This window comes from Pocillopora verrucosa, chromosome 3 (assembly GCF_036669915.1).
Source record: "Pocillopora verrucosa isolate sample1 chromosome 3, ASM3666991v2, whole genome shotgun sequence".
NCBI lineage: Eukaryota > Metazoa > Cnidaria > Anthozoa > Scleractinia > Pocilloporidae > Pocillopora > Pocillopora verrucosa.
Genome location: NC_089314.1, coordinates 14,791,770 through 14,816,948, shown reverse-complemented (window position 1 = coordinate 14,816,948; position 25,179 = coordinate 14,791,770). Strand labels below are relative to the sequence as shown.

At 39.7% G+C, this 25,179-nt stretch overlaps 1 protein-coding gene and 1 pseudogene across 1 annotated transcript; one reads left to right on the top strand and one right to left on the bottom strand.

The window, feature by feature from the left end:
• The first annotated feature begins 813 nt into the window (after nucleotides 1-813).
• LOC131798710 (xaa-Pro aminopeptidase 1) lies at nucleotides 814-24,538 on the top strand. Its single transcript, XM_066163002.1, is given in 28 exon segments — nucleotides 814-1,029; nucleotides 1,153-1,214; nucleotides 9,383-9,499; nucleotides 9,571-9,634; nucleotides 10,298-10,402; nucleotides 10,578-10,628; nucleotides 11,426-11,465; nucleotides 11,899-11,923; nucleotides 12,155-12,217; nucleotides 12,219-12,242; nucleotides 12,244-12,280; nucleotides 12,415-12,510; nucleotides 13,274-13,355; nucleotides 13,796-13,931; nucleotides 14,690-14,737; nucleotides 14,876-14,965; nucleotides 15,753-15,803; nucleotides 18,956-19,020; nucleotides 19,340-19,417; nucleotides 20,094-20,165; nucleotides 20,336-20,396; nucleotides 20,959-21,028; nucleotides 21,145-21,249; nucleotides 21,333-21,407; nucleotides 21,644-21,720; nucleotides 22,246-22,293; nucleotides 23,374-23,424; nucleotides 23,979-24,538. Coding segments are annotated over 28 exon segments (2,037 nt in total). The 5' UTR covers nucleotides 814-995; the 3' UTR covers nucleotides 24,189-24,538.
• LOC131798711 (uncharacterized) lies at nucleotides 6,076-7,837 on the bottom strand (annotated as a pseudogene).
• Nucleotides 24,539-25,179: the final 641 nt, after the last annotated feature.

Below are 25,179 nucleotides of genomic sequence, written 5' to 3'. Positions count from 1 at the left end.
TGCTTAAAAGGAAAGTTTGATAGGGGGTCCAAATCTGCGAAGGGGGGTCCATATCCGCTAACGGATTTGGACCGGGGGTCTAAATTCGCGGTGGGTCCAAATCCGCTGTGACACCTGGAACATTTTAACAACACGATGACTCTTGGAGCAGGGTCGTATTAGGAGAAGGTCGCACTAGAGCGAATTCAAATTCTTCCCATTTTTCGCCTACCGATCATTCTCAAAATTTCTAAATTTGGCGTTGGTCGCATCAAACAAATGTTCTTCGATCATAACTTCACTGAGTGATTCATGCGTCAATCACAAACTCATTTCGCTCTAAGAAGATTTAGAAAAAAATCTCGCGCGAAGTGCTGCGGAAGAACTGATCCTTTTTTGTTTTGCTGATCTTTTGCATTTTTGTTGACACTTGCGCTACTTGTGTTGGCTTGCAACAGAAGGAGAATTTGCTGCCAGTATAACCATTTTCAGGGTATGAGTTACAGTCAGTTTAATAGGCGGCGCTCAAATTCATTTCCCTCGAAAGCGAGAGGGTCAGATCCTGCCATTTCACGCCAAACTATACTTGCATTTTTTTCTGATGAAATTGATCCAGATTTATCTTACAAATCATGACAGTTTAATGGTCAACAAAAGGTGTATGTTCGTTGGCCAAAAATTTGGAAGCCTTCGAGGCAGGACGTCGGCTCCTTTGAAGATTGGCGAAAATTTGGCGATTTGCAAAAATTTGACCAATTTTTCAATTTGGGGTCGCTTTTATTGTACGTTACTTGTTGACAGATCTTCCATCTAGACAAACAGGAAAAGCTCTACTACGACTCGGACTTTAGGCTGAGGAGTATACAGAAGAGGGACCTGGGAACGACGTTGAGTAGGCGCGCAGTAAATACACAAAGTATTTTCTTTCTAATCCGGCGACTTAAATTTCACACCGCGGGATTAGCATACCACGTCCTATCTTCTTCTTTCCTGACCCATCCCGCACTGAAGCTGCCATGGATTATCTGAGGCTCTTTTACTTATTTTTCGGTTAGTGAACTAAAATTGTGACATGTAATGAAATTACAAGACAGAATTAAGCCTTACAAGTGTCGTCGCACATCAGCGCATTTTGATAAAGGGGATGTAATGCTCTAATTGTTTTATTTTCAGTGATCCTGTCCTTCGCTTTCCATGGACGTTGCAAGGTATCAGAGCATGTCAGGAACCGAAGGGTAAGTGACTCTGTTCTTCTGTATGTAATTTGCAATAAGACTGCAACAATTAGCTACCGTTTCGGAAAAAAAAAAGGTGAGTCAGTCTAGCTTGAAGAAGGTTGTTATATGGGTGGCGACTCGCTGCGAAAATAGTCACGCAAGCATGATGCACGCAGTGTTTGACGCTGTGTATTCTCAGTTTTCAAAGTAAGAGTTTCATATCAAAGGAAGAAACCTTCGTTTATAAATAAGTAAAAGTATTCTACCAGGCAGATCTAATTTACGCTCCCCCTCACCTCTCGGCTCGTAGCCATTCTGTGTTAGAACAATTGTATTAGCAACATCAAAATGTAATGAAACTTCACTTAGATCTTTTAAGTCATATTCTGTAATATTGTCGAACCCTGAGGCATTTCAATGGAATGAATCATGAAGTTATTTGAGTGAATGTTTGCGGTTTCCGTGTAGCCTCCATGGACCTTCAAGGCCGACTTTAAAGAAAAGGGAGAAGTGAGAGGTACTCAAATGTGTGCCCGATTCGAAAACGTTAAGATCCTAACGTTTGTGGTTCGCGTTCGTACTGATTTTTTCCCACCTCTCTTTCCTTTGCACACCAGCCATGCTGGATTCGACTAGCGATTGAAATAATACTCAGAAAAACAAGGTATGGTTGAGGTCTCTCAAAAAGAAAAGTGCTCCTTTTTTAGTAAAGAGGAAGTTTAAGATATAAGCAAAGTTAATGGATTTGGCATTTGTTGCTGTATTTTACGCGTGTGCTTTGAGGCAATGACTACCAACAGCGTTAGGGAGTCCCAAAGGTTAGATTCATGCAATAAAAATGCACCCATGTGTTTCATTTGTTCGACGAGTCATATTTTGACAGTATTTTGACAGCAGCAGAGCTGTTGCCATAGGAAAGCGTTAAGGAACTAACAGACAACGCCTGGGAGATTGTTTAATAGAATAAACAGAACTGTGAAGAATGCAAAGAAGGGAAAACAAAGATCTCCAAATATCCAAATTGGTCATTTGATCTTCAATCATCTGTAACATAGTCTATTGTGTAACATTACGGCCGATCCGCACTAGCAAAAAAGTTGTTTGTTACCGGGATACCTGTGGTAGCCCAGTCATAAAATGCCTTTGTTTTTTTGTCGTCTTTTTACTGGGATACCTGTGGTAGCCCAGTCATAAAATGCCTTTGTTTTTTTGTCGTCTTTTTTTTTTTTTTTTCCTCCGCCACAAAATGGAAAAATTGCGCAATAGTACCCAGAGGTCATTGGGCCCTCAACACCATGACAACTAACTGTGATCCAATGAGGTGTTCACATGCTGATCACGCGTGCTATCTTGATGATGATTGACGTTGTCATGCACGGACAAGGCCGGGTCACATGACGAACACGAGATTTTTGCCCATAAAACTCTTTTGTCAGTCGTATTGTATTTCAATGTGTTTGGATTACGATCATCTGGAGCATTATGGCGCAAACGCTCAAAATACCTATAGACGCATACACAAGTGGTATTGTTCGCGGCCAATCCACACAAAAAGGTGTTATTGAGCGGTAATTTTGGAACGGACTGAATCGCGAACGCTTGAAAGCCATGAAAGCATTGAATGCCTTGTAATTGTCTTGTATGCTAAGTATGCCAATGTCTTAGTTGAAAACGTTACCTCGTTGTAAAAAGCAAAATCTGAAACCAAACTGCATATACCCTATGCAATCTATTGAACAACACTATTACCGTGAGACTGAAGAACAAAATTCAAATGGATGCAAACTGCTTGTGAAGAAAGACGCCATGTTGGATTCACTTGATGCCAGGGAACGTAGCTACGATAACAGTGCGAATGGTATTAATTTCACGATCAGAAAGGTGAATCTTATGTTTTTTTCATTGTAGTTGTATGGATATTCTTTTTTAATAAATACATGATCCAAAATCCCGTGTTTTTTGTGTATAATGTTATTATGTTAAGTATTGTTTACGCAATTGTCTAGTCACAGGCGACCCAAGGTCACGTCTCGAGAAAGAGCCAACGATTAATTCACGAACGCGTCACGCGTTGTGTGACTCAGAGTAAGTTATGCTAGGAACCGTTGAAAATTTAAACATGTTATAAGGAATAGGGAACGAAATATGGTCGATTTACAACAATAAATATTTCGAAATATGAAGATTTTTCTCGTAAAATCAATGAAACTTACTCATACCCTGTGTATTCGTTGTAGTTTCTGGCGATTGTTGCCGTTTTAAGCTTGCTTTACCATCACTATTATTCACGTCATCTACTTTTATTACATTGGTAAAATCTGTACAGACATCCCACCAACCAACTATGTTGAAGGCTTGAAATTATATTACGATCGATTTTCATCAAGAAATGGGCCAGGAATTTTCCACAATAGTGTAAATAATCGTGAAGGCTGATCGCGGAAAAGCGATTGTGTGACGCTCGGTAGGCTGTAAGATGACATGTTATTATATACCACACGTAAAAACTCTTCAGATTCTCAGTCTGCATTTTGTATCCGGTCTGCAGTCTGCTGTCTACATTTTGGACTAACAGGTATCCGCGGCACCAATACAGTTTATTTTTGGTTACATTTATTCGCACAACACACATAACCTACCACAAAATACCTGTGTGTGAGGTAATTCGACATTTTCATTCTTTCCCGCGTTAATAATCTTCTTTCCTTTTGTAAGAATGTAGACCACTTACAATGTTTCAAGTAATCCACCCACCCTACAAAAAACAACTCTTGCATGCATAGCATGCCTATGTTTTGAGACAGGTGTATGTCTTTGGCCAGACTTGAGCTCACTATTTCAGTATACTAGTCTGACACGCGTAGTATCACTACACTTGATTCCACGGATCCAGTACCATCCAGGTATCCCAGTTACCCTGCTCACAGGGTCTAGTTTTTTTTTTTTTTCCTCCGCCACAAAATGGAAAAATTGCGCAATAGTACCCAGTGGTCATTGGGCCCTCAACACCATGACAACTAACTGTGATCCAATGAGGGTGAAGGTGTTCACATGCTGATCACGTGTTATCTTGATGATGATTGACGTTGTCATGCACGGACAGGTTCGGGTCACATGACGAACACGAGATTTTTGCTTAGAAAACTCTTCTGTCGGTAGATAGGGCATACACCTATTTCAAACATATGCCTATGTTTGAAATAGGTGTATGCCCTAAGCCAGACTTGAGCTCACTATTTCAGTAGTACGACACCCGTAGTGTCACTACACTTGATTCCAAGGATCCAGTACCATCCAGGTATCCCAGTTACCCTGCTCACAGGGTCTAGTTCAGACAAAATTCCTGTCATCACCAACCCTCTACAAGTGCGAATGGTTTGTCGCGACTTGACAAATTTTGGCCGAAGCGGACAAATCTTCAGACGCACCGCCGACAAAATTTGTCCAAGGTAAACACTGGACGAAATCGTTTAAATAAACAAAATTTTGTTTATCTTGTCATTCATATGTCATAAAAGTTTTTAACCGTATAAACTTAGCGTCTCAGTTGTTTCTCGTGTTGCGAAACTAGATTTTAAAATTTTCGCAGAGGATAAAATGAATCCTCATGGCTGGAATTTAAACCCATTGGCAAGCTATCCCTCTGAACAACCGTATTCTGTAAGACGCTGGCACGTCCCCACTTACGATGACCAGTTTAGCCATCTGCATGTTGCAGAGAAAAAGGAATAGGAAAGGCAAGCTATGACAAGTGGACAAACGAGGAGCAAAGTTTTCTAGTTGATCTCTGGGCTGAAAAACACAACCGTCTGGAAAGTAAGGAAGCAAGGAAGGATTGGCTTGAAATCGACAACGAGATTGAAATGAACTTTGGCACCAAAAAGACAGCCGAAAAATGCCAGCGAAAGATCAAATATCTGATTGACAAATATTAAGACGCAAAGTCATGGAATAAGAGTCAGACGGGAGGTCACAAACGTAAAAGTGTTTTGTACGACAAAGTAGACCGAGTTCTTGGAACACGAGATATTGTTACCATGAAACATGTGGTCGAAGCAGGGACAAGCACTGCTTCTCCGTCTTCTCTGAGCGCAAACCCTCCAAGTGATCATGATGGCTCACAGCCAAGCACGAGCGGAACGCCAAGTCCTCCAGAAAAAGTAGCATTGCTTCTAGTGGCACCAGTGGGACCAGCAAAGAAAGGAAGCGCACAACGAAGAGGAAAGTGCCGACCGAAGACGCTGGAGAGGAAGGGGCAGTTTCCATCAAGAAAAGCCTCGAGTCAATAGAAAAGTAAGGCGAAAAGCTCACTTCGTTTATGGAGGGTATGCAGCAGAACCACGGCAAACAATTAGAAATGATGGCATCTTTCATGGGCTCTCCTCTGGAAGCCATAAAGGATGAAAAATAGATGCCTAGCAGTTTAACTTTTTACCAGTGGACTGTTCAATCTGATGATTCATATTGTTACAGTTTGTAGAGTTTATATAGTTGCAAATATATCTTTGATTTTTTGTTATTATTAACATGGTTTGATTCAGTTTATAATATTATAGAACAGTTTCGTCTTTTTGATCGTTTACAATCGTAGGAACATATTTGAGTTCCATTTCAAATGATCAGACTTGATTTATTAAAGTAATTTTCGAGTGAAGGACGGATCATGGATAACATGCGTGATTCAATTTATTGTAATTTTAATCATTATTCAATGAAGTAAAAAATTAAGAACACGACAGCAATAGCAAGCAATCATAACTTAATTCTCGATTTTTTTTGTTCTATATAGTTCACTGAAATTGTAATAGTGTATGAATTTTTTGTATTCATAAATTGTATTTGCGTGCTTTGAAAGGAAGAATATCAACTAAATGTTGTGGTTCAGTCACGCACTCTCTTAACACACTTCGAACATCGTCCCCATCCCTCACAACTCCATCGTTGTTGCTTTCATGTCCTTGCTACGAGGGTCATCATTTTCATCATCACCCCATTCGTCTTGATTCAGTAGACAAAAGTTGTGAAGGACTGCACAAGCAACAGCGATTTTGTTGGCAAATGAAATTTTACTATCCAGCCGTTTCCCCTGTATACGCCAGCGATTTTTTAACATCCCATAAGCGCACTCTACTGCTACCCTTGCACCAGACAAAGCTTTATTGAAAGCTATTTCTTCTGGATCTCTCGTTGCTTCGGGAAATGGTTTTCTAAGCCAGGAGGCAAGTGGGTATGCGCTGTCTCCAGCCAGATAGGGTTTGATATCATTACCCCCAATTTGCACTGAAGGACCCGTCAGAATCTGATCGTGCTCTGCAAGATCAAAAATTGTACTATTTCGTAGGACTCTCGCATCATGCATACTGCCTGGAAAGCCAGATGCAAAGTCAAGGAAGCGTTTCCCGCCATCGACAATAGCTTGAACAATGAAGTTGTGTTGTTAGTAGCGACTGAAATAGTCCACCGCACTGTCTGGAGGGGCAGCTATTCTTATATGGGATCCATCAATTGTACGAACAATGTTTGGGAGATAAGAAACATCTTGAAATGTCTCTTTGCAATGCCGTGTTTCTGCCTGTGTGATGGGAAACTTTATGTAATCATTCCTGAGGTTGAAAAGAACCTCCACAACATCTTGCACTGCTTCTAGAACAGTCGACCTTCTAACGTTGAAAACCGGCCCAATACTTACGTACGAGTTGCCATGAGCTAGACGGAACAAACCAAGCGCGAGAACCTTTTCTGGAGCAATGCAGTCACGCAATCTCGTATTTTCACGAGTTATGGCTGGCCGTAAGACGTTCAACAGAATATCAAAGGTACATCGGTTCATTCGTAGTTGCTTTCTGAAATAATCCCCGGGAATCCTTCGGTCATTGTAGTGAATCTCAAACCAAGACTAGTTTGATCTTGGAAGTTTCCAAAAGTATGGGTTGTGTAGACGTGCCCGGCGTCTCTGTCTTCTACAGTATTAATCGTTAAGAGGGCCACCTGATTTCGAAGATATTGATGCCTCAACAACAGGCACACCATAAGGAGTATTTCGTCTGCCCTCTGAGCGATATTTACAAGAAAGAGGAATGCAACAAGTAACAAAATTTGAACGCGCTCTATTACCCCGCCAGATGAAGTCAATGTTTTAGCGCGCAGCAGAATTAAATAAATTATAATGAAATATAATATTGACGGTGTTAACACAATTTGAAGACTTTAACCTTGTCAATGCGGATGCAACAGACGAGACAAAAATTGTCACGACAAAATTTGTCCTAGGATTTTGTCACGGACAATTGCGATTTTGTCTGCTAGCGCGGATCGGCCCTTAGGGCCGGCTGGCAAGTTATCAATCTGTCAACAAGTAGCTGAAGATAGGTGCGACCCTCAGTTTAAAAAAAATTTGCCAAAGTTTTGTGAATTCCATACATTTCCCCAATCTCTCACAGAAAACAAGGTTTCCACATTTTTTGCAAAAGAACTAATTTTTTTTAGGGAAAGATGTTTTTCGTCTTGTCACGAGCGTGGTACAAAGAAAAAATTCTTAGTCTCCATGAGGATTGAAACCTCAGATCTTCGGATTTCGCGCTCAATGCTTCACCACTGAGCGTCCTGCAAACTACTATGATCAGCAGGGTCGATAGTGTCATGTTTGTAAATAGAATAAAAGATGGTAAGTAGATGGTAAGTTTTGAGCTTCGTAGAGAAATAGAGAAAGATGGTCAGCAGAGACTTTACTGATCCTAGCAGTATGCAGGACGCGTATCATATGAACTTCGTAATAGACCTCACTCAACGTAGAGTCTCTGTGGCTCAGTGGTAGAGCGTCGGTGGTGTGGAATGCCCCTTTGTTACCTTTGTAACCATTCTGTTACGCTCTGCCTGAACGCCCTAGCCCTAGCCCTTTGCTTGACGTCCTTAGGGACGACTTTTAAGGACACTATACGACCCCTCAGGCAATAAGATATGATGCTCGCCGGCCAATTAGAGAGATCATAGCAGCACATGAGACGTCACACTTGATTCTCAATAAGTTGAACCTTCCTGGGAAATTGAGAGAGATTCGAGAAATGGGTGCGCAAGTTATACATTAAGAACAAATAAATGTGAAATTGGTGTTTTCTGTATTTCTATTCGCGCAGAGTACATTTTTGTTACTCTGTAGAAAAGGTTGAATGATGTGGACCATTGTAAAAAGCTAGTTCCGCATGAATAAGAAAAATTTTCGGAGCATAAAGTACTGTTTAAAGTACTGTGGGACCTGTTGCAAAGGAGCTTCTCGCTTCCAGCTCTTAAAAAGGGAAAAAGCTTCGAGAGATCTTGAATCGAGAGATTAGTGAAACTTTGGTTGAAGAAAAATTCGACTAACGAGAGGCTTTTTTTGAGCAACTCGTCTGGTTAACTGGAACTAAGCAATTATGAGTTGAGTATGGATACTTGGGAAAATTGAGTCTTTTCTAGTTTACTCAACTTGATTGGGAGGTTTGTTTGTGTAGTTGATTATTTCAGTACTTGTGTGGCATAAGTAGCTTCAAGAGAAAATCTTGGTGATTTTTTATCTAACTCGGGCGATAATCGATGTTAAAAAGATTAAGTGTAAACAAGGCGTGGAATTGCGCCTAATACAGGCGCCAATGCGACTAAATTTTTAAACTTTGGCGACCAAATCCTGAAAATTAGTCGCCAAATTGGCGACTATAATTTTTCATCATAACCTCACCAAGAGATATAGTGAATTTAAAAGATTTGCAAAGATTAATCCGCGGCAAACTACCTCATTAACTTTGTTTCCAAAACGCGGCACATGCATCTCGATCGATAACTAGACGCCATCATGGATTAAGGTGAGCTTGAGCTTTGTATATCATCCATCCTACTGTCCACTTTGTGGCGCGTTAAAGATATTTTCCCTAACTTAAGTTTGGAGTGACTGTCTAGAACGCTGACAGAAAGGTTTTGTTTGTCTTTAAAAGTGGGGACCAACATTTTTTGAATTGGCTACCACTTTGGAGAATCCAGGAGCCAAGTGGCCATCAGAAAAAAAAATTTATTTCACGCCCTGGTAAAGCGTGTTTAATAAACACACGACGAACATTGGTGTTCGCGAATTTCTTTATTTCAATTCTAATTATAAAAATAGGACTGTATTTATCCTCGAGCACAGCTTTACTTTGCGACTTCCTTTTTAATTTCAGGCTCCGTCCCCAGCTCTGCCCAAAGTGAATACAACTGAGCGTCTGAGACAGCTGCGAGAGAAGATGAGAGCTGAGGGCGTACAGGCATACATTATCCCCTCTGTTGACCAGCACATGGTAAGCTATTTAAACTTGCAACTCCACACACAGGTTTGACAATAACATTGTTGCTCTCTTATTTATTTCAGAGTGAATATGTTGCAGATCACTTCCAACGACGTCCATACATATCTGGGTTCACGGGCTCCGCCGGCAAGTACTAGTAGTGTACTAATATATATCGGATATATGATGTTTGCTGTGCCTGATGTCTTACTCAAGACCAAGGGTGCATTTTTTCCGATAAGGATCGGCCCAGATTAGTAAATAACGTTTTTTTTTCCTGCTGTTTTTCATTTCCCGCTTTGGAACTAATGGCGTGAAAAAAATTTCGGACCGTGGTCGGTATTATAAAAAGCTGGACCGGCTACGAGCGCGTGTTTGGCCAATCAGATTCGATTATTAAAGATTCCTGCCCGTTTAGATGCTTCGGAAAAATAAAATATAATGCTATTCCGGTTGTCACAACAATGCGCAAAAATTGATTTTCGGCTCCCAAAATAAAGGCTATGTCTAGAAATATTGCTGTTCCATCTAAGAAGTAATAACTGACCGCAAATTAATAGGAGTGTTTTAGTCTATCTGATCACGCTTAAAACTAATAAGTAATTCTTTTGACCTGCGGATGGCGGATGATATACAGATAAAGAAATGATCTTCGCAGCTGAGCTGCTAAAAATCCTCTCCTCGACGGGATTCGAACCCATTCTTCCTAGGCTTGTTTGTTGTTACCATCAACCGAGTTGCGATGCCTCATGTTGAGAGCGAGGTAAATCTTAGTCTCTGTCTTTTATTTCTATTGTATGTCACATGTAGGTGATGCAGTCGTAACAATGGACAAAGCTGGAATGTGGACTGATGGTCGGTATTTCAATCAAGCTGGTATGCAGATGGACGACAATTGGACCTTAATGAAAGACGGTAAGCTGTTCATAGTCCTTCATTTATAGTTAGCTTTTAACAGAACAGCAGGCATTTTTTAACCGAACTCGTTGCCCGAAAGTACTGGTTCTTGGTTAGGAACTTAACGGGTTCAAGCTCCCCTTTTCGTATGATATGCTTTTGATTAATGAACGATTATCGATGTTCGATCTAGGTATGCCAGGCACACCGTCGCAATCAGAATGGCTCGCAAAGGTAATGAAGTGCTACCCTTATTGTATGTGGAACCATTTGGAGATTGCGCCTATTATCGCTTGATTACGTATTTTAAAAGATTCTTCATAGTCCTATTATTTGTCACTGATCACAATAAGAAACTTAGAAGGAATAATTTTTTCTCTACAAATAACGTTCTTTTAGAAAAGACCATACAAAAGGCTTTCTCTCTCTCAAGGATCAAAATATGACAGGGATAGTCTATGGCATTTTTCCATGGCCAAGCAATCTCATCACAAATAAAATGAAAAGTGGGTTTCCATTATTCACTCCAGGATAAACGAACCACAGTTTGTACCTTTGTTTATAATCATGACGTCTCAACTAACATTTCATCCGCATTCTATCCTCTTGTATGGCTACTGGAAGAGGTTTGGTTACAAACTTTCCAGCCCCAATAAACTTTACTGTTTGTCAAATGCCTTTATCTTACTTTAAGCATTATGACACCTGCCCAGATTTCTTCGGAAGATGTTATTTTTCTTTAACTGTAAAGAACAATTTTAGAGTCAGTTAACCTCTAAATATAACTATTTTCTTATGCCGAAAGAACCAAAGGTTCACAATTAGGGTTAACACAGGGTTCACCTGAAGTTTTGTCCCAATACGTGGCTTGCTTGGAAGTTACCAAGCGTATCTGTTGATCGTTTTTAAGGGACCCCCCCCGATAGCTTGACGGAGATACGTGCACTTGAAAATCTATAACTTTACTTATATCTCGCAATATATCATTTCCTAATTTTCTTGTTGTACCGGTAACATCTTTATTCGTAGGAACCTCAAAAGTCAATGATAAAGTTGGAGTTGACGCCAATTTTTTCTCCATCTGGTGAGTTACGAATAGTATTGAAAACATGCCAGGCCTATGTGAAATAGGGGCATCCCAAGCTCAATCCGAACATTCCTTTGTATTACGTCCTTTGCTTCAAAAAGCCCTCTGATTGGTCAACAGTGTCTATTCCCCCCCCTCACACCCAGTAACGTTGAAAAAGGTAAAACAAAGTAAAATGTAGTCACTCACGTCCCTGTGCCCGCTCAGGTGACCGCATTTGGGTTCTTATTGACGCCCAGCCATAGCCTCGTTGTCCAATTGGTTTTCAACCATTACTTAGGTCTTGCTTACAGTGGGGCTTAGGTGGTCCTGTGGGTATTCCACTGCGTTAAGAACTCGGGGTAGTTGGAAGGTGAGTTACACGATAAAATATTAATTGATACCAATGTATCAATGATAATATTGTTTGAAATACTTTGATTTTTGCAGATAGGTTTGAGACCATGCACAAGGTAGGTAGAAATGAGGGATACTTTTAGACAATTAATCCACTTTAGTCGAAGATTACGAGTACGTTACGCATTGTTAAAGTAATTTACATGTCCCAACATACTGTCTGTAAGAACGAAACCTTTGAGAGTTGGACAAGAATCAAATGTTTGAATTCTGAACTGTTGATGTCGGATTTGCGATAAGAATGACCTTTCATTGTCTCATATAGCTTTCGCTGTTCAATTTTATAGGAGCTTGCAAAGTCCAAGATAACATTGACGGCTGTTATTGAGAATCTTGTGGACGAAATATGGGACAGAAGGCAGGCCACCTCTGAGCAAACGCTACAATATTTGTCTTGCAAATGCGGTACACAGGTTGGAAATACTTTGTATTTCATAATAAAGGCATAGTGCGACGTTTGCTTTCTTCGTTTCCTTCAGTCTTTTCCTCCACCTTTTCTGTACCATCCGTGTTGTATTACTTTATATTTCTGTTTAATTTGTTTCAGGGAAGTCGTGGGAAGACAAATTAAAGACCTTCGCGAGCAACTGATCTCGAATAGTGCGACCTGCGTTCATTGTGTACAAACTTGATGAAGTAGCTTGTAAGTGACTTACCTTAGGTATTGGATTTTCGAAAACGCGGCAGTAGAGAATTAATCCCGCTCGTATTCCGTCGCCCCAGCACTAAGGACTTACAGGTCATGACACTTGCTTCAAACACAAATGTCGTGTTTTCTAATTGGCTTAGAGCATGAAAACATGTCAGGGCTTTCTCCTGAGAAATCGAAGGCCGGGATACAGCGCTTAAGTGCTTAAGTGATTTTGTATTCCAAAACTGATAGTCATACTCTGAAGACTGGGGATAAAGCTGACTGAGGCCTGTTCTACGTCCGCCTTTAAATAATGATATTTGATTCTTATTCGTAACATCGAAGTGAAGTGACAAGCGACAATCCGTCACTTTATACCAGGGTCGAACTTATTTTTTTAGGCGTTCTATGCGTTTTTTTGGGTCTACCTAAGTATGTCTTTGGGCGTTCTATGCGTTTTTTTTTCCGTATATTCACAACTCGATATTGTAATGTTGAGTACACTTCGATGGGTCCCTGATATTTAGGTGATACAGATGGATAATTTTCGTGCGCCACCCAACCTGATTCCTTTAAGGCCATTATGTGCTCGTTGTTATGGGTAAATTTCCGAATCGGGTTGCAACCACCTTCATGTTCACGGCACAGTCTTGCAGAAGAAGCCTGGTCTCGAATTCGCCTATTTAACATTTAGTGAATATGTATTATGGAGGCGAAGGATCTGAGAGAGGTATGTACATGGAATGGATTTTATGATGTGATTTGATGTTTTTAGGGCTGTTGAACCTAAGAGGAAAAGATGTTCCATCCAACCCTTTCTTCTTCGCGTTCGTCATCGTCACCAAGGACGAAGTAAGGTAAGTTCGAAGTTGGATTTGGCCGCAAGCATGTCAATGGAACTGTCGACTGCAGATGTTGTTATTGTTAGATATTGTGCAATTTACACATAGATTAACATTAGAGCTGCACCCAGAAACAGTCTTAATAAATACGTCATAGAATTAGTGAAACCTGGAGAAGAGATAAGATAATTTTCTGAAAGATTATGGGTAGATTGTTCGTTACTTTCGATATTATAAGGGCCCGATCAGTCCAAAGGAATTTGTTTTCGCCAAATCTGCTATATTCTTTAGAAAAAGCGTTGTTTGATTAAATAAATTGTCTGCCTTGAAATATACCGGAGACCATTTTAGTTTTCTTTTCAATTTCTGTGGATTATGCTTTACTCTTGTTAGCCATATCTTAGCAAAGAGTCACAAAACGTCGCCTAGTTAATCGAATATTTTTTCCTGTTCAGAGTTTACGTTGATGATTCCAAGTTAACCAATGACGTGAAGAAACATTTAAGTGAAGTTGAAATAAGTCCTTACAACACATCCGTTCTGATTGCTGACATAAAAGCAGAAGCAGTTAAACCCAACGCAAAGATTTGGGTAAGTTCAGGTGGTCGTTACTTCTTCTGAGTTTTACCCTTTATACTTCGTTGTGCTATGGTATAGCATTGTTCCTACGATATGAACGGTTAGTGAATTTAAAAATTAGCGTATTCACCCTAGATTTCTATGTAAGTTTGTCGATGAGGGTAAAACCCTCAAGGACGGCAGAAACCTTTAGCTCATAATTTTTTGGTTGAATAGATCATAGCAGCTTTCCTACTGCCTTGTAAAATGATTCAGACGTCAGCAACGCCGAAATGAGACGTACCAGTGATAAAGGTTTTTTTTATTGACGAACAACTCACATACATCGATTTCAAGATAACATTTCATTGAAATGTAATAGCTGTTTATACCGGTAATGTGACGTAACCTATGACCTTTCTTATCCCTCGAAGCTATGATCAATATGTCCTACATCAGTCACGTGTCACAAGCGCAGTCCCGATGCTCCTACACTGCATTTCGCTTATAAGGAGAGACTCCAGCTAAGCCCTGAATCTTGGCGAGCGCAATTCTATCTGCCAATGCTTCTTTGCTGGGTGGAGACTTATCCAGGGTAGTAGATAGCGTTCCACCGCCATCAAGCAGTTTACGAGCAACTAGCTGTAAATTTTCGCTTTGAGTTATAATGGCGGTGCAGCAGCGGTTGCCTAAGTGACGCCCAATTTCTGAGGTGCCAGATCAGGAGTATCCCCCATAGCTTTACGTGTGGTGTTTTAAACCGGATTGTTTTTGTGTGTTTTGGTCACTAGTTGAGCAAGTATGCCAGCCCTTACTCTGCCATGGACGCAATTGGTAAGGTAGGTAGTACACTTTGCAGCCTAAAGTTGTAGAGATTTCGTACATAGACAGTTTATCAGTACACTTTCACTTTACCGTCTTGGTGGTTATTAAGTAGACATTATACTCAAAAGTTACTTGTTTACTTTAAATAATAGCAAGACAAGGTACTGTTGAAGGACTCACCCATAGCATTGCCAAAGTCAATAAAAAATTCCGTAGAAATCAAAGGAATGAAGAACGCTTACGTAAGTCTAACGTTGTTTTCTGTTTATAACATTTTTAACCACAATTTACTTTCTTGAGTTCTTTCTCCGGTGGCCGTTTTCCGATGGAACAACCCTCCACCTCGCAGTGGTAACTATTTTCCGGTTTCAGTACGAATACAAGTCGTAGGAATGGCTTCAATGGGAAGGAGCTGCAAGGGAGCGAATGGTCTCTACAAGTCTACTCGTCTAGCTGTACCTAACTATACCTGGAAATTGCCACCAACCACATTCTGCTTTTTGACGTGGTTGAAATTTAACAGGGTTCCCACTGTAGAACTATAAGAGACATCGCCTTTAGACTGTATGTTCGAGAGATGAACAGAAACAGCTTATTTTTCATTCAAAGGAGCTTCTGCTCCATCTTTGTAACTATTTGAACAATTTCCCCTTACTTTCTCCATTTTTCTATTGAGCCCTGGACTCCAGACTTAATAATCAACCGCTGCTCGGGAAAGGAGCCTTCGCTTTTCCCTCGAGAAACGAAGACTAAAGTCGTGAGAGCGACAGAAATCGAACCAATCCTGGCCTTTGATTCGATTATTTTTCACTGTTCCTACTTGGATGACTTGTTTCTCTGACTTCTGCCGAATCATTCCTGTTTAAGTGTTTTGTCTCCTTTCTAATCGTGTACACCTCTGTTCAAAGCAAAAACCGTTCAGCAAATCGTTCTATCTTATCATCTTATTATATTGTTTCGTTTTGGCTCAATAAAAATTAGTTATTTTCGGTGAAGTTAACAGAGACACGTACCTTTCTTTTTCTGCAGCTTAAAGACAATGTTGCTATGGTAGAATTTTTCTATTGGTTAAAGAATGAGGTAAGTAAGTGTGAGGTAAGCATACTGACTTACGAATACTAAAAAATAACTTTGAGGAAGAAAAGGGACTCAGTGAGCCGGGTTAGGAACGATCTAATGAATGTCCGAAAAAAAAAGTTTATTTCAAGCACTTTACTGCATTTCAGGCCACCGTGGTAGACGTTTGTCAGTAGTATCAGGTTTTTATCAAATTCGTATTGGGACACTTGCAGACTCGGGGACATATATTGTTCATTTTGTCGTGCGTCTCACATGACGTGGAAATTAGTTGCGTTTTCTTTCTTTTTTCCTTTGCTCCTTTTGGTGTTATTATTTTTTTATTAAAAAAAACAACTCTATGTCAGCTTGTAGAGTGGTATGTTGCTCGTACCAATCAGATTGCCGCTTTAGGGTATGTATCTCGCACCAATTATATCACGGCATTTGGATATCTTGCACCAATCACAGCGTTTGGGTGTTGTATTCTTGTAAATTATGTCATGGAATCAGGGGGCCGTGCACAGAGAATGATCTTAACTAGAAATTTTGAGTTCATTTGATAAGTGTAATGGTTGTGGCCTTCGCAAAACCCCCGTCGATTGAGGTCAAGATTTATCGGGATATGAAAGGTTCGCATTTAACTTAACGTATCATTTTTAGGTTAAAAAGTGATTTTTTTTCGCTCCTTCTCTTACAACGCACCCGCTAAACAACGTACATTCCATCACAAGTAAGAAAACAATGTCCAAAGTCCCATCAGAACATACCCAATTATTGCACTAAATGAACATTAGACAATTTTTCACGTGCTTGATATGTATTCCACCAATCAAATTCATTTTTGCCACATAAGACTTCCGTCCATCACGTGCCATTTCTTGATAAACAACCTGCATTTTATCACGTATTCTAACCGCATTATCCAACCCACTGCAAAAAATTCACACGAAACTAAGTGCTACTGATGGTGAATTTTTCAGGCAATTTTCCCACGTTTTTTACTTTTCCCACAAATGAAATCCACAATTGGGTGCCTTGGATTTAACCTCATCGCGTGTTATTTCCTAGTAAATAACCTGCATTTCATCATCTTTTCCCCCACAAGACCCGCAAGGTTTTCATTTACTTTTGAAGTAGAAGGGCACTGCCTTGTGAGTAGGCATGTACACTGTGAAATTGAGGGCAGAAGGCCCGAACCTCTAGGGGGGTCCGGGTCATGCTCTCCTGGGAAACTTTTAAAACTTAAGTCTCCCAGAAGCGCATTTTCCTGCAATCTGGTAAAGAAATCATCCTGGAATGACGCATACTTAATCTAATTATAGTAAAAAAATAATGGTACTCTGGGAGAATTTATTTATTTCACTACACAGCTATAGCTACATCAAAACACTGTTCTCAAAGCTTCCTTTCTTCTTACAGTTACAAGTTAACTTTAACGGTTATAAACTGATAAAGTGTGAAACTGACAACAATTTTTGTAGTTTATGAAAACTCAAAGTCAGAGCCATAATAATTTGCGTTAACGCCTTTTGTCACCATGTGCCACCCAGCAGTTAAAAATTTAAAACAAATATTGACGAACATTGGAGTCTGATACACAATCAGCCCATGCTGATAACAATTTTTACAAAACCTCCAATGGGCTTTACAAAAGCCACATGAGCTTTATCTTGAATGAAAATTAAGTTGGAACAACGTTTCTTTCAATTGCTCGGAACATTCAAGCTTTAAAGCCAACAAAATGTTGCCTTATTGAGACGCACGTATCAGCTGATAAGCATCTTTTACAGCAACATTTGTCTCCTGATGTTTATTTTATATTCTGAATTGTATTTCAGTAAAATGGAAAGCGTAGAAAGCGCACATAATTTTTCGAAAAACCTTTTCACCGGCTGTAATCCAATTAGAACCGGAAAACATAAATTTAATTTTGTTGGTCACTGTTGGACTTTTCATGAGCAAATGAGTTGCTTGCGCGAGTTTTACTTTTGCTTGCCATGATGACTCCGCAGAACGCCTTGCTTTTAAGGCAAGTCAAGTATAAGAGTTATGTAATAGCTAATTAGGCACTTTAGGAGGAGACAGTCCTAAGAACGCTATCATGATCACACAGCACCTTTTGCATCCAGGTAAATTTGATTTCCACGATCTGATGACAAGTAATTGATAAATAAGTGCAAAAAAATGTTTTAAATTTACAGTGAAGAGTTAATATTTAGTTGAGGTTGATAATTTTTCTCATGACGATTTTCCTTTTTTAATTTCGTACTTTAAGTAGCTGGGTGCTCTGTTCAAAGTAGACGGGTGCCGTTACCCGGGACCCGGCTTTTAATAAAAACCCTTGAAGGGAAAAAGAACAGATAAGCAAATTCCAATCAAGGAGCCCTATTTGAAATGTTATCCTTTTCTCTTGTTCAGTGTATCCTCACTTATTCGAGATCGCAATATATTTTTGGTCAGGGTCTATAGGAGATACAATAGAGTTTCAGTTTGCTTTTCGTAGTAAATTACGTGGAATTAGATTTTTGAGACGACCAACTAATAATTTTGATTTTTTCTGTTAGAGGAACTAATGTAAGCGTAGTCCCTTCGCAACCGTTATTTGATCTCGTCACGCAACGCGCTCACTCCCCAACGGGGAATATAAAGCGTTGTGTGACGAGGCCAAACAGTGGCTGCGAAGGAGGCTACAGTAAGCGTAGCACCGATGCATTTTATTTTTGCTCAGAATTATTTAAAAAATAGAGACAATAGACCACAAAATACCTGTTTGAGTTAAGATCAATTATGTCTTTCCTCTTTCTCTTGAAGTGAAGTAATGCGATATTTTCGTTCTTTTGAAAGTTATAAAAATATTAGGAACAAAGTGTCCTATTACGATCTACCCAGCTAAAAAAATAACTCTTTCATGCTACGCATGCCCATGTTTAGTTTAAGTTATCATCATCGATTCTCTTAATCAAATTTGTATTTACCTTCACTTTAAAAGTATTTATCTGTTGGACCCAAGTCAAGCACTCAACAGAACACAACCTGAATAAAAAATAATCAATAACACTTCAAGCTCAAACCTCTCTTTGAGAGAATGTAGAATTCACCATAATTACGGCCTTTATAAATTATCTTAACCGAGCAATTATGACGTGAACAGCTGTTTCTGTCTTCGTTTGAAGGTGGCTAAAGGTAACAGCGGTATCACAGAAATGTCATCGGTGACTAAACTGGAAGAATTTAAAAGGTGAACACCCTGTGGTTTTGTAGCTGTTGTGACATTTTTGATCAGTAACAACACTGAAGAACTTAAAAAAACAAGTGCATACCCTCAAGATGGCAGCTTTGTTTAAATCACTATCGATAGTGGGGTTTATTAGCGAATATTTATCCATCTCTAGTTGTACTGTCTTTGTGATTTTTTGTATTTTTTACAACATCGACAGTGTCTGTGTTAAACACTTGTCTATGAAGGTAGATATGGCACCAACTGGTCTGCTTTTTGATTTACGGTATTTTATTCCACTTTTTAAACATTAACATCTTAATATCATTGATGATATAAGCGCTCAGGAAGGCTATCAAGGCTATAGTTTCGACACCATCGCTGGGTTTGGTCCAAATGGAGCCATTATTCATTACAGGTAGGTAGGTGCACGAGTTCTGTGAGATTTATATGACTTTTTGTATTTTTTATTTATGCCAAGACCTGCAAAGTACTGCAAAAATACCACTAAGACTAGCCTAGTAAGTAAGACTGAAAAAAGGCAAACTTTAAAAGATCAACGCAACCGCCGTGGACGACTTCTTCTCTAGAGAAAAAAAAACCTAATTTCTACCCGTTTGATGAGATTATTAAGTTCCACCAACGAGGAATCGTCAGTATTTCGTTTTTGAATGGTACTTTGTGCCCTGATACATAGGCCAGAGGAAGGAACAAGCTGACATTTTAACAACAAAAACGGACGCTTTTTGTGACTTTTTCTGTTATCAGGGGAATAGTCTTAACAGGCTGGTATAGTTTTATTTTAAAACGCCTTAACGAACATTATTCGGCTTCCAGTTTAAGTCTGTATTTCTATTTTCATTACAGAAGCCTCTTCGGTGCATTTCTTCGATCTTTAGTCTAGAGTTTACAAGTCAGAGTTAACAAGTCCTTGTCTGACAATTGTAATTAAATCGTAATCAACGTTTTTCACGTGAAATAACAACAGCTTACGAAGGTTTCACTCATAAGAAGGGATTGCTGAAAAATGATTTAAATAAGGTTGTTAAATATTTTCTTTTTGTTACTATTTCGCTTTGGTGTGCTTTGTATAGACCAGAGGAGAGCACAAACTTGAAAATCACAGATGAGAACACCTTCCTAGTTGACTCTGGATCACAATTCTTGTAAGTATCGAAGTAGCAACACTCGGACAACATTTATTGACCATCTCAAATGCGTAGTTTTGTTTGGTAACAGTCATCTACACTCTCTTGAGGAAAAAATTGTAGAGCTTAGATGGTAATGCGAAATGCGTAACCATAAATCCTTCACTACTTTAATTGCATTTCTGCAGAGACGGAACAACGGATACAACTCGCACGATACACTTTGGAACACCTACACCCCATCAAAAGGTACAGTTGCACTAGATTTCCTGCGTATTCTCGTTAATGGACCTCGTTTAAAATCTCGTAGCACAGTGTCCTACATAAACATGGTCTAGAAAAAAAGGTTGCACAATATCTACAGAAGGACACTTTTGCTACTTACGGATTCCATGCGCACCAAGATTTCCCTACCGAGTGTCTCTTTCGTAGTATGGAGAAAATTATGGCAAGCTTGTCTATGACAACTTCTTTACTTGACAGTTGACTAAACCTACTTTTGGAGTGAAAAATTGTTAAGCAACAAAACCTTTTGGCTACGGCACTTGCTAAGCGTAGATGACCGATGAAGAGTTTCATCGAGGACACTGTAGAGGCTTTGAATGGAATTTGTACTTTAAGACATTTGCTTTGTCTAACACTGATTATCGCGCTCTACCATTCTTAAAACACCAAGGAAAGCAAAACTTAAAATAGGGGTGACACTAATCCACAAGTTTTGTGACCAAAACCATTTCCTCACCCAATCTTTTTACACGGAAAAGGTACTGGATGACTACGAGTTTAATTTGCCAATCGATTTAATTTACAGGATGCCTATACACGTGTCTTGAAAGGTCAGATTGACCTCGCTTTGACTGTGTTTCCGGAAACCACTCAAGGTTTGTAGTGTTGCTCCCGTAATGGATGATAGAGGTGCAATAGAGTTTTTTGGGAGTTAAAAAACCTACTTAACTGGCTATGGACGCAAGTTAATGCTATCCCACGTTCTCGATAGGGCGCTTTCTAGATGTTGTCGCTCGAAAAGAACTGTGGAGAAATGGTTTGGACTACAGACACGGCACCGGACACGGAATAGGAATGTTTTTAAGTGTACATGAAGGTGAGACCAGAGAAATGGTTAGAGTAACTAAAGCTGATAAAGCCAGTCAAACCGTTAATAAATGTCACTAATCTACTATGTAGGGCCACAGAAGATATCCATTGGCTGTCCAAAGCCTTGGGAAAAACCCGTCGTTCCTGGAATGTTCCAGTCGGATGGTAAGCTTACTGTGATCTTCTCCACAGCCAGAATACCTTTTTAAAATTTTATCAGAGTTTTATGCCTCATACTCTTATTTGAATGCGGAAGAAACAAAGAACAGAAAGGGTGCGTACACAAATCGCATTCTTCTGGATCCTGAATTTAGGAGACGTTGGACGAGTTACATGGCAGTAAAGTTCCATTTCCTTTTATGTTCCCATGCGGAGATATTGGATGATTCCTTTTTATTTAGAACCAGGGTATTATGAGGACGGAAAGTTTGGTATCCGACTGGAAACAGTGATCATGGCTGTCGACGCTGAAACTAAGGTGAGACGAACGGTCACGCCTTCCTTTAAATAACCAGGAAAGCTGGATGAAACTTTTAGTACGAATCCTTCGCAACAATCGTCTCAGCTCGTCACTGAACTCACATCTTGATGCGGAATGGGACGGTTTTTCATGACGAGCTCAAACGACATCTGCGAGTCTTAAACAATAATTTTTTAATACACTTTGACTATGGATGTTGGTGTGACAACAGCAGCGAGAATTTTTAACACAAGTTACCTTGTTGTTTTATGTCAGCTAAAGCCTTACCTTACATGGAGTCACATAACTATTTCATTCTTCAATTAGTCATTAAAGAGGTTTACTCACTTCCAAAATCTTCTGTATAATGCCTGTCTGTCATTTTGCAATCGCTACTGCTCATTGACAACAAAATTATGAAACAAAAACCTCTTACTCCACTACACCCTTCTTTCATAGGAAGTAGAAAATGTTTAGACCTTTCGTCAATTAACGACACTATAGTGATTGATGTTATTCGTTGTCTCTCTCTCTCTTTCTCAGAACACCTTCAACGATGTTAAATACGTGAAATTTGAACCTGTGTCCTTTGTAAGTACAAAAACGTTACCTTTGTAATCAGAAGACGGAATCATAATGAAATGTTACTTTTAACTCTTAGTTTTACCTCACGGTTTGGTTCTGTCGAGCTTGGACTTGTCGTAAATTACTCGAACATTTGTGTCTCTCTTCCCTCGGCTGTTGGAACGTTTTTATTCGTAATGAGAGAAAAAAAGTCATCATGGAGGGTGAATCACACAGCCGGGTGGGATGGGCTGAACTTATAGTTCAATGGCAGTCGTGAACGAGCATAACGCTGGTGGGGAAAACCGTTTTTCGTCTTGGGACAAAGAAAAAAATTACAATTTCCCACGAAGAATCGAGCCTCAGACCTTCGGATTTCGCGCTCCGATGCTCTACCACTGAACCACAGTGACTCTGTGGTGAGCAATGCAGATTACGAAGTTCTCATATGACACGGTAGTGTATCGGAGTATCGCAACGCGGAATCCGAAGGTCTGAGGTTCGATTCTTCATGGAATCTCCTCTCATATTTTCACGGAATATCCTCTTCATATTTTCTTTACCGAGGTCAAAACATACCATCTTTCTTATTATATTTACAAACATGAGGCTATCGACAACGCTGATCCTAGCAGTATGCAGGACGCGTGTTAGATACGAACTTCGTAATGGGCTTCACCCCTGATGGAGTCTCGGTGGTTCAGTGGTAGAGCATAGAAGCGCGGAATCCGAAGGTCTGAGGTCCCAATCCTCATGGACACTCTGAATTTTTTCTTTGCACCACGCTCGTGACAAGACGGACAACATCTTTCTCTTTCCCGAGCACACACTTTTTCTTTTTCTTTCCAGAGTTCAAACTTACCACCTTTCTTATTCAATTTACAAACATAACGCTGACGTAATACGGAAGTTGTGTCTAAACAGAGTTTAATAAAAGAAGTGTTTTTCCAGTTGTTGACTTACGCACCAAACGGCCGAGAAGCCAATCTCAGGTCGCACCTGATAGATCGTGAATTTGACGCATGACGAAAGAGTGTGTTGTTTAACCAGATTTTAGTAGCCGAGCACATGAAAGCACTGACAATGATAGACATGTGTAATCGACAGGTGCCATACTGGAAGAAACTGATCGACGTGAGCATCATGACTCCCAAGGAGGTAATTAATATTCGTCAATCTAAGTGATCTCTCATGCTAATGGTTCCCCCGCAGCAGTAGTTTAGGCTTGGCACGCAGTAAGCTTTGATAAGAGTAGGAGAGAATTGCGTGACCATTCCAGGCGACGGTTGGCAACTAGGACTTGGGGGAGGTGTTTATTTTGCAAAGTTGTGGACCTTAAATGAAGTGTCTCACTACCTGATTTCTCGTCTAACTTATTATTCCAAATTATTTCCTTTAAATGATTGTAAATATTTTATTTACGCTTTGTCTGCCTCGAACAGTTTTTATCCGATTACCTCCATGAAATGAATTGGAGTCGAACGGCTGCTTTGCCGGACGGCTTCACATAAACAAGCCGTAGACTGGTTATGACTACTCCTTCCCCTCCTTCTCCCCTCCTTCCACCCCTCTCTCTCCCTCTCGACCAAATCTCCTCCGGTCCGTACCTCTCGAGAGAACAGTAGACTATTAACAGTCTAAATCTGAATTAAAATTTTAAATCGTAACGAAACAAAGACATCAGTGACTGACTTATTTGCTTCTTATCGCAGATTGATTGGTTGAACGATTACCACAAACAGTGCCGAGAAAAGGTTGGCAAAATGTTAAAAGACCAAAAAAAGGAGGACGTTTATAAATGGTTGGTGGAAGAAACTGAACCAATCTCCACGACAAAAACAGAAGTAAATGGTGGGCAGATGCTGGCGGTCTCTCTTGTAACGATCTCGTTTTCTTTCCTTTCCTTGTTTTCCCTTCTGTAAAGTAACATGCTAATTGACAGAATGCACGTCCATGGCAGTAAGGATTTTCAAAAGCCAGGTAGCATTAGAATAGCCATTTCGTGGGAAAAGGGATTCCTCTTTTATCATTTCGATCAAGTTGTCAGTTTTTAATAGCATAAATGTTATGGTTCAATTTTTTTGTTTAGTTTTAAAACTTCTAAACCGATTTAGTTTGGATGTGCCTGTATCTCAGATCTATAACCATAATCTCAGTTTTAGTCATTTTTGTTTTGCACTTGTACCTAGAGCAGGGGAACCGTCAAAGTTCGTTCTACTTAATATACTTATGGTATCTGCTACATCCAATAAAGACATATATCCGGGTGTTCCTTGACTTTGTTATGATTATTTTCCAACTACCAAGTTGACCTGACCTTTGCAGTGCGATCGAAGGTAGTGTGATACACATTCTATATGCTTTCCAGTTTACGGAAGCTTGACGGTAACAAAAAACAGAGGCTGTAACTTCAAATGTTGCCGTTGTTTTTTTTTTTTTTTTGGGCCAGGATCGTACGTTGTTTTTGTCAAAGCGTTTCTGTTTGTGACTCTGGATTCTCTCCACGAAAAAAATAGAAGAAAGAAAACGAGAAAAAAAATTGATAACCTCTGATTCGTTGTTACTATTCATTATAACAGCAGAAATTTTGGGTGAACGCTAATAAACCTATCTGTCGTATTTCACGAATTTTCCAACGGTACAAAAATGGGTTCAACGAAGAGTTCACCAAAATTATAGTTTGACAGAGACATCTTGAGGGTTTTGTCCACTCTTTTAATATGAATGGCAATAAACACTCAAAAGAATGAGAGATAACATAGAATAAATGCGGAGTACTCGTGGAACATGTTGTAGAAGGTTTGTTTATAGCGATTTACACTACAACTGAATTTTGTCCTTTATGGATGATTCGAGTAGGCGTCTCTAGGGTTCACCACACGTAAACGGCCATTTTGTTGTTTAAGACTCGGG